This window comes from Vespa velutina, chromosome 12 (assembly GCF_912470025.1).
Source record: "Vespa velutina chromosome 12, iVesVel2.1, whole genome shotgun sequence".
NCBI classification, from domain to species: Eukaryota; Metazoa; Arthropoda; class Insecta; order Hymenoptera; family Vespidae; genus Vespa; species Vespa velutina.
Genome location: NC_062199.1, coordinates 1,881,145 through 1,891,664, shown reverse-complemented (window position 1 = coordinate 1,891,664; position 10,520 = coordinate 1,881,145). Strand labels below are relative to the sequence as shown.

The 10,520-nt window shown below is 25.4% G+C and overlaps 1 protein-coding gene across 2 annotated transcripts in view; it reads left to right on the top strand.

Moving 5' to 3' along the window:
• LOC124953257 (U8-agatoxin-Ao1a-like) overlaps positions 1-8,391 on the top strand; it is a 9,148-nt gene extending 757 nt beyond the window's left edge. The window contains exons 2-3 of one of the 2 annotated variants that reach the window (XM_047504362.1): positions 7,042-7,141; positions 7,607-8,391. In XM_047504362.1, the coding sequence (XP_047360318.1) occupies positions 7,042-7,141; positions 7,607-7,742 (236 nt within the window). In that variant the 3' untranslated portion in view covers positions 7,743-8,391. Of the gene's footprint in view, positions 1-7,041; positions 7,142-7,579 lie in introns of both variants that reach the window. The other variant, XM_047504361.1, reaches the window with a different exon arrangement.
• Positions 8,392-10,520: the final 2,129 nt, after the last annotated feature.

Here is a 10,520-nt window from a genome sequence, read left to right as displayed (position 1 = left end):
CTCTTTTCTTTCATATTTTGTTTCTTTGAATGTTTAGACGTGTTTCTGTTTTTTTTTTTTTTCGAGGGATTTGTCGATTCGTTCGAAATAAATAAATATTTGAACTCATGAAATAATAGTATATATAAGTTCGATAATTTCTGATTAATCGATTTCGAATAATTTCAATGACAATTTATGTTTCTTTTGATTTCCATATGTGAGAGAGAAAATTAAACTTCGTTTCTGTTTTCTTTCTTTCTTTCTTTCTTTCTTTCTTCTTTTTTTTTTTCTTAAAATAATTTCTTTCTAATTTTCTTCGAAAGCATCAGAATTTCGTTGTTATTTAAATTACAATGAAATATTTTGAATTCAACGAAACATCGATCATCCCATATATTTCGCTTGTGTTAAATCTCTTTAATGAATTAATTATGAAATAATTTTTTAAGTTAACTTACGATATCGAATATGTGTATGATCGGCCATAAATTTATATCGACGTTTGTTTATAAGTGTAATACGAACGAACGAACAAATAAACAATTAAATTTAACAATGAGAATTGTAACGTAGGAAGTAAATATTGGAAAATCGTTCATAATTAATTAAAAGGAGAAACATTTTGTCCAGACTTTTTCAAATAATTATTATTCATTATTAATTTCAATTGATACGATGATACAGTATTATCGTGCGAGTGCACACCCTCGTTAATTTATTGACATATATAATTCGCCCGGAAAAATAATCATTTCATATTCGAATTTATATCGGGATAAAGTTTTAAAAAATTATCTTATTATTATATTTTTATGCAATTACATTATTTAATTAATTTCATTGAAATTCATTCTCTCGCTTTTTCGATCGTTCCTTTCTGTTTTCTTTTCTCTTTTCTCCTTTTTTCTTTTTTTTTTTATTTTTATCAATTTCAAGTAGTACGTTCTATAGTATGGTCAGACGCGCATTGTTCATTCATAAATTTAATTTGCCCGAAGTAATATGACAATAATTCGCGATTCATCGAATCATCGAAATATATATTTTATCGACTTCCAGTTTATTTGTTTCATAAATCCTTTTTTATCGACACTTTTACGTTTGCCATTTTACGTAAATAATTTTTCTCGACAAATTTTACGTCGTACGATGGCTAATGCGATCAAACGCGCTTTACTCGTTCATTCATGAATTGAATTTAATTTATGAAAAAAAAATTGAAGATTTCGATACGTCAAACGTTTTCGAATGAATTTTTAATATATTTGAATTCATTTTTTTTTTTTCTGGCAAACTCTTAATCTATTTTTTTTTTCCTTTTGGATAAATCTGTTTAACTTTCTGTATAATACTTCTTTTTTTTTGTTCTTCTTCAATCGAAGTAGTACAATGCGTGAATATGGTCAGACACACGTACTCATTTATACATCGAAATAATTCAGAGAAAAATTTACAAAAAAAAAAGGAAAAAAAAGAGAATGAGAGAGAGAGAGAGAGAGAGAGAGAGAGAATTTTAAATTTAAAGAAATATTTTCAAATGAAAATTCAAACGTATAACATCTTCCTTAAATCATAATTATATTTTAATTGATTAATTAATTGATATTTATGATCGAGATATTCTTTATTAATATCGTAGTAGTATTACGTTAATGGAATATGATCAGACGAACTTTAAATTTCAATAAAATTCATCTTTAACGATTTTAACGAGATAACTAACGTAAACGTAATTTGCATTTACTATCTCGAATGTAAATTATGATTTAATTGTCCAACCCTATTCTATTCCATCCCATCCCCTATTACTATTCTCCCTTTGTCCTTCTTGATTACGCAACAACATCGTGAAAATGAAATAAAATAAATTTCGCAACTAACGGAAGACTACATATGTGTGTATATATATATATATATATATATATATATATATATATATATATATATATATATATATATACGTAAGAGTTCACCCAATCGATTGTAATCTCGATATTTTTTTTTTTTTTAATTAAACACGACGTACGTAGATACGATCAATGATTTTAAGGAGCTTCTTCGTTGTTCTAATTTTCTAATCATCATTGATTTATAAGCAACGATAAAGAAAAAAAAAAAAAAACAAGAAAAAGGGAAAGAAAAATAAAAATAATGAAAATGATGATTTTATTTCATTTTATTTTTTTTTTGTCTTTTTTTTTTTTTTCTTTTTTCTTTCTTTATATCCAATCCAACGAGTTTCTCTCATCGATTGTGAAATATTTTATTATCACTCGAATCGATTTAGTTTTGGGGATATTGAATTCACGTTTACAGGGTAGATAAAAAAGGGATACGAGTCTGAAAAACGAGATGGTATTGTGCTTGTGAAAACTAGAAATTTTTTTTTTTTTATATATCTAACGAGATATATAAAAAATATAAGAATCAACGTTCTTGGAATTTTTATTTTTTGTTTGTTTATTAATTTATTGTCAGACAAGTAAGACAAATTATATTATTAAATTTTTATATATATATACCTATATATATTTATAATAAATATTTATATGTTATATAGTTTAGTATTAATAATAATACTAATACTACATATATATACATAATATTATTATTATTGATGTTTGAAATATTGCGAAAAAAATTAATTCTTCATTGATTAATTAATCAATCAATAATATATTATTTTGATTCGCAAAAAGATCTGACAGTATATGAATAATTGATAATGAAGATTTCTTATTAGTGTATTTTAAAATTTCACAATCAAATTTTACCTTTGACCTTTTCATTTCACATCAGAAGAAAATAAAATAAGAATAATGGAAAAGAAAGATATAACGTTAACACAAAATATATAATTCAATGAGATAGTATCATCAATGAGATACTATTACAATTTAGCAATGCATCGAAATTAATATTTTTATCTTTTTATCTTTCTTTCTTTCTTTCTTTCTTTATGCTTTTAATACGTAGATGAAATATAATCTTTAAATGTTAGCTTTTATTAGAGTAAACTCGACTTATGTACATACATACATATGTGTGGGATGATTCGTAGGCGAGAACGTATGGCTGGCTTTTATCTTACTTTTACTACTGACATAATTTCACTACTACATTGCGTATAATGAAAAACAGATGGGAAGGAATTAAAATGAAATGAAAAAAAAATAAAATAGAATTATTAAATAATTACATATAATCAAATGATAAAAAAAAAAGAGAAAGTAAAGAATATATTTTATATTATATATATATATATAATAATTTCATTGTAAAATAAAACAATTTATTTCATAAATTTCATTGGATGGAAGAAGCGTTCTAAAATCTAATTTCTTCTTCTTCTTCAAAAAAAAAAAAAAAAAAAAAAAGAAAAAAAAGGAATAGAAAAAGTAAGAAATAAATTAAATAAATTTATCGACGAATCGAAAAACAAAAATAAATATTTTACACCTGCAAAGTTTCTTCTTTGTGCGATGCAAGTAAATTATTATTATTATTATTATTATTATTATTATTATTATTATTATTATTATTATTTTTGTTTTCATTTCTTTATCTATTTCTAAAATTTCACTTTATTTTTCTTCTTTTTCATTTGCTCATTTTTCTTGTTCTTTTTCTTTTTTTTCTTCTTCTTTTGTTTGAAAGAAAAACTGTTTGGATTCAGAAAGAACTTCTCCAGAATTATTCTCTGAAATAATTCCGAGCACGAAATATATGGAAAGTATATATACATATACACCCTCATACATGTATATATATATATATATATATATATATATATATATATACAATAAACAAGATTTTCTATGAATAATAGTACGTACATATAGTCGGTATGTAGTAAATATTAATCGAACGAAATGGGACAATATTTTAACGACAACCATATTTAAAATGGACACTATATAATTTCAAGGACGTTTCAACAACAAATTCATCTTTCGATAATTTTTTTGACATTTTTATACGAATATATATATATATATATATATATATATATATATATATATATGAAAAAAATATGTATGTGTATATATATAAACGAAGAAGATACAGAAAAAAAAAAGAAGATAGAACGAAAAACGGCGGTAATGCAGGTCTGAAATTTTTCATCGATATTTTATGCGAAGTTCGAAGAAAATATTTCTTTCTTTTTTTTCTTTTTCCCCTCCCCCAAATTAAATTCCTCCAAATCGACAAAATTTTTATTCACCTATCACGAAAACACTTCTTTTCCAATTTCAATTAAGAAAAGTTTCCTATTTTTTTTTCCTTTTTCATTTACTATCCTTTGTCTCTTTCTAAATCAACAATTAAATCCTAATTTGTCCAAGTCGAAAGTTATAATTGAAAATCTTTTATTCGAACGAAATTATCGTTTCTTTTTTTTGTTCTTCTTTTTTTTTTTTTTTTTTTTTTCTTTACTTTTCTCTTTTGCCGATTCGATTTTTCTATCTTTTATTTTTTTATATCTTTTATTATTTTCTTTTTTTCGAGAGCGACGGAAGTTCATGAAATAATTAATAATGACGAAGGAACGAATATAGTAATTTTCATTTAAAATTATATATATATATATATATATATATATATATATATATATGGGGTTTGTAATTTTCTCCACGAATACGTATAATATTCTCGTTTGAAAGGGTATGTTGTGGAAAAAGGGTGGAAACGAGTAAGAGGGTGTTTCTCTGGATTACCTTGATCCCAAAGTTTGCTTCAGCAATTTCGACGAGCAGCAAAATAACAAGAGAAGAAGAGAAAATAGAGAGAGAAAGAAAGAGGGGAAGAGAGAGAGATGGAGAGAGAGAGAGAGAGAGAGAGAGAGAGAGAGAGAGAGAGATAAAGAGATAAAAAGAAAAAGAAAAAAAGGACAGAAAAAGAAAGAGAGAGACAGAGATAGAACATCTTTGATTTCTTTATCCTGTTTGTTTGTTTTCGAATTCTTCGAAATAATAATCTTTACACTTTCTGTTTCCTTTTTCTTTTCTTTTTTTTTTCTTTTTTTTTTTTTATATATATAATTAAATTCATTCATCTTATTCTCATTATTATTACTACTTAGATACATTTCTTTCTCTTATGGAAATACATGAATTAAACATTTTTGCTCGAAGTTTTTCTATCTATTGAATTTTTTTCACTTAACAAAATATTTTTCATTTTCTTTTTTTATTTCTTTTTCGTTTTTTTTTTTTTTTTTCATTTTTTTTCTTTTTTTCGTTTCCTTTCATCGATAAATTAATTCTTCTCTCTAATCGCAATTATAAAATTGTAGAATATTTGTCGTCATACACCATCGCGATATTTTCAATCGACAAATGAATTAAATTGTCTTCCTTTAAATTTTTTCGTTTTTGTTTTCCCTTTATTTTTTCTTTCTTTCTTTTTTTTTTTTTTTTTTACATTTATAAAAAAAAGAACAAGGTTATATATTCTTCACACTTTTTAAACAGAAATGTTTTGTTGAAGGTCAGATTTTTTTTGGATAATAATTTATGATCAGGTAGAATGTACGTCGAATAAAACGAAAAAGATTTTTTACACCATTTTATCCCATTTCACCCTTCGTCCTTATATCCTTCAACCTTCATTTGCCACTTCCTATATACCGGTAGATATAATAAATAGCTGAGAATATTCATAGTATATGGTATATAAATTCATGGTGATGTTATTTGGAACGTGGTAAATATCTTGTATGAATATTCTATGAGGAAACTTTAACATTGAACGATTAGTCAAAGGGACGTTCATTGGGGTTACTTTGCGTTGATAAATATTGTTAAGAAAGAAAGAAGAAAAAAGATAAAAAAAGAAAAAAAAATAAGAAATTTAAAAAACGCATAATCTTGAAAGAAGCAATTTTAAAAATAATATTGACGATTTAACGAACAGAACAAAGGATAGGAAAAAACAAACAAACAAACAAACAAACAAAACAAAAACAAAATAAAATAAAAAAGAAACATTTTCATTTATTCGTAATTTGACAATTAAATAAAAGACAAGAGGTGGTGATGGTGGTGGTGGTGGTGGTACTGGGATAGAAGGGAGACAATTTCCTGAAGGAATTATTTTGATTTTAATTAAGACAAAAGAATTATTATTATTATTTTTTTTTCATCAAACGACTTTTTCAAAAAAAAAAAAAAAAAAAAAAAAAAAAAAGAAAAAAAGAAAAAAAAACTTTTCGTTCCTATTGACTTTTTATAATCCAGGATATATGTAATGCCACGTAAGATGATTAATAAAAATAAACTTTGACGATTATTTATAGCCATATGACACTTGTACGCCATTCTATTTTTATTTTTATACCCTTTATCGAAATACCTCTCTAGACTCTTGTTAATACTAAAAATAGAACGTCCTCGTATCGATATCATCGTCTTCATCATGACCATAATCATCATCATCATCATCATCATCATCATCATTATCATCATCATTAGTATCAATTGTTAGATCGAGAATAGATATCATTCTCGAATAACTTCTCTAATGCATTGACCATGATAATATAAAACGTATGTACACATAATACATATACATATGTATACATACGACATCCCATATCGATTACTATACCATTTTTATCTTATCTCAGATATTTATTAAAAAAATTAAAGAGTATGATTAATATTATATGACATTACATTAAAATCTTCAATATATAAATTCAATCAAATATAAATTATTAATTACTGATATACAAATAATATATATATATATATATATATATATATATATATGTATATATAAATGATATATCTATTTAAATATTATATGTAAAAATGTATATAATACTAATCGATGTAAGATATTTTTCTTCTCTTTTTTTCTTTTTTCCTTTTTTCTTTTTTTTTTTTTTTTCTTTTCGTTCTCTTTTTGTCTTTCATACGATCGTACATCAATCAGTTTTTGAAAATTATGTGTACATTTTATTCTTTTTCTTTCTATTTTTCTTTTTTCACTTTCTTTTTATATATATATATAACAAAGCTATCCTAATCTCACAAGATTTAATTTTAATTTTAGACTCGCTTGCTTTAGTACCGGAAGAAGACTCATTACAGGTTGTAGACTCAGACTATACAGACAATGCCTTGGAGAATTTAATGCGAGCGGCTCAACAAAAGTAAGTATCTTGCTATTTCTCACTTTCTTTCTAATCCATTTATCCTTGATCAATATCCTTAATTGATTGACACATTAATTTGTTAATTTAAAAAAACGTCATTCTTCTCAATCATGTCCTCTGAATTAAATAGTTTTCTAATCGGTAAGAAAACAAATGGTCATTCCTTTATTAATTTTCGTATCGAAATCTTAGTATCAAAAAAAAAAAATAAAAAAAAAAAAAAAAAAAAAATAAATAAATAAGTGAAAAAAAAAGAAAAAAGAAACGACATTACGTTTCCTCGTTTTTGTTTTTGCTTTCCTTCTTTCTCTCTTTTCTGTTTTTTATTTTCACCTAATCATCCCTATCACTTCCTCGTCACTTCCACTCCTCACTTCTCCAAATATATCGATTATTAAGTATAAGGGATCTAACGAAACCCCTAATCTCGAGTAGGCGTTCCTCGTTGATTCATTTGTTTAGACGTGCCTGCATAAGACGCGGTGGTAACTGCGATCACCGGCCGAAGGATTGTTGCTATAGCTCGAGTTGCCGTTGCAGTTTATGGGGTTCTAACTGTCAGTGTCAACGGATGGGTCTCTTCCAAAAATGGGGTTAAATTGGACGATTATACAACACCCCTTAAATGACCCTGATGATCACACTATACCAAATCCAATACTCTTATATTTCATTTCCTTTTACATTGTTTAACCCTTCCAACCCAGCCTTCCTTTTCCTCCTTCTCCTCCTTCTCCTCCTCCACTTTTATCCTCATCCTCATTTCAAAACTCGAAAATGACTACAACAAAATGGAGACAAAAAAATATTATAATAATATAATAATAATAATAATTATTATTATATATATATATATAAATATTAATATATATAAATATTATTATTGTTATTATTATATAATGATAAAGCGATTCTAAATGATAATTAATAATTATAATGAAAAAATTGACAGAAGAAACATTCTGCGCGCGAACGCGGATCCATTAATTCGACGTTCGATCAATGATCTATCCTTTATTTAATCGTACTTTTATGTTTAATTCATTTGTTATTATTATTATTTATTTTTCGTTTCACTTTTTTTTTTTTTTTTTTACTAATTCGTCGCTAAATTTTATTCATTCGTTCTTCGCGATTTTCTTCCTCGTCGATTCGCGATAATATTCTATCGTGAATTTTTTTTTCCCCCCTAATCTCTAGTCAGATTATTAATTTTATTATTACATTTTTTATTTATATACATATTATATATACATATATATATATATATATATATATATATATATATATATATGTACTTTTATTTATAGATATGTCTAAATATGAAATGATTATTATATAATAGAATCGAATGATATCTCTTTTATTTTTTAATCTCTGATTAAATATTTCATTTCTTTTCGTCTTTTATTTATTTACTTATTTATTTATTTATTTCTTTCTTTCTTTCTTTTTTTTGTTAATTCTAACCTTAAACCTTAATTTCTTCTCATCTAATTGCTATTTATATTTCTTATCTGTACGATTGGATAAGAAATTTCTAATACACTTTTGCGATAGACTGTTCATAATTTTTTGATTCTTTTTTTATTTTTCGTTCGATTAGAAGAAAAAAGAAAAAAGAAAAAAGAAAGATAAAAAAAAAAGAAAATAATTATTTAATTAATTTTTGTCAAGAACGTCGAAGAATATAATCTTTCCTATGAACTACCTCGTCTCCAATTGTTCGATTCTCTTTCTCTCTCTCTCTCTCTCTCTCTCTCTGTCTGTCTGTCTGTCTCTCTTTTTCTTTCCTTTCTTTCTCTTTTTCCCTCTCTCTTTCTCTCTTCCTGACGATATTCACTCTACAAGTTCCAAGAACAACAACAACATCAACAACAACAACAACAACAACAACAACAACAACAACAACAACAACAACAGCAACACCTAGTTCTATCCACTGTATATCCTGGGAATAGGATCAAAGGATCAGAGTCAATTCAACGAAAACCATGAAGGAATCTAATCCGTGGTGCGATATCATCGAGGAGGATAAAAAAATATTATCTTGACGATATAAAATCTAAATAATATCATCATTGTTTTTTTTTTCTTCACGCGCTTAAACAATTCAATTAATTTTTGCGGATTTCCTTTTCTTCGTCGTGTATGATCCTCCATGAAAGAAAGAAAGAAAGAAAGAAAGAATGAAAGAAAGAAAGAAAGAAAAAAAGGAAAAAGAACAAAACAAGAAATAAATAAATCAATAGAAATACTCAACATTGAGAAGGATTAATTAAACGAGAACGAAGAATCATCGAAGACCACGGAACGTCGTTTTTAATCTAAACAAAAAACGAAGAAGAAATGATAGATAGAAAAAAAAAAGAACAAACAAACAAACGAACAAACAAATTGCAGCAGCGTGAATTTTATTTTTCTTTTTCTTTTTCTTTTTCTTTTTCTTTTTTTTTTCTTTTTTTTTTTTTTTTCTTCTGCGTGTTCTAATTTTTTCGTCTACTTTTGATTAGATTTTTCTTGCGGCCTAATGCTTCCCAAATCCTTTATTCGCGAGCAACGACGAACAATGGGATATATGTAATGAAAAAAATAAATAAATGAATAAATAAATAAACAAATAAATATATATATATATATAAATATATTATATATACTACCCGAGAAGTGTTTCTTCTTTTTCTATTTCCTTTTTCTTTTTTTCTTTTCTAAAGATTTATACGACATCTCGAATGCTTGTGAAGGAACATTGTTTGGCAGGAAGTTGTAAATTTTGTTAGGGAAAATTAGGTGCGGAGGGAATGATAATAAAAAAAAAAAAAAAAAAAAGAATAAATAAATAAAAGAAAAGAAATTGGCAGCGACGACTTTTCAAAAAGTAGGAGAATGGACATTCGAAGATTAGAAAAAATAGAATGAAATAAAAATGAAAAGAAAGAAAGAAAGGAAAAGAGAAGAAACCCAAAGCAAGGAGATCCGAATAGAATATCTATATCTATATTCGCGCTGATACAGTATCTTTGAATTTAAATACGACACGTTCATTTCAATTGATATATAATTTAAGTGAAAAAGAAAAGAGAAAAGAAAAAGGATAGAAAAGGAAAAAAAAAAAGAATTATAAAATTAAAAAATTTCAAGATAAAACAATAATGTATGTAATTCACGCATTGTATCCGAAGATGGATGTAAACGTACTGATGTATATCATATGAAAATATAATATATATTATATATGTATGTATATGATTTATTTCTAATCTAAACACACAAACGCGCACGCACATACGCACACACGTAAACGCGCGATTTTTATTACTTTTCTTACCTTTCTTATTTTTCATATCGTATCAATTATCGATAATAAATTTTATTA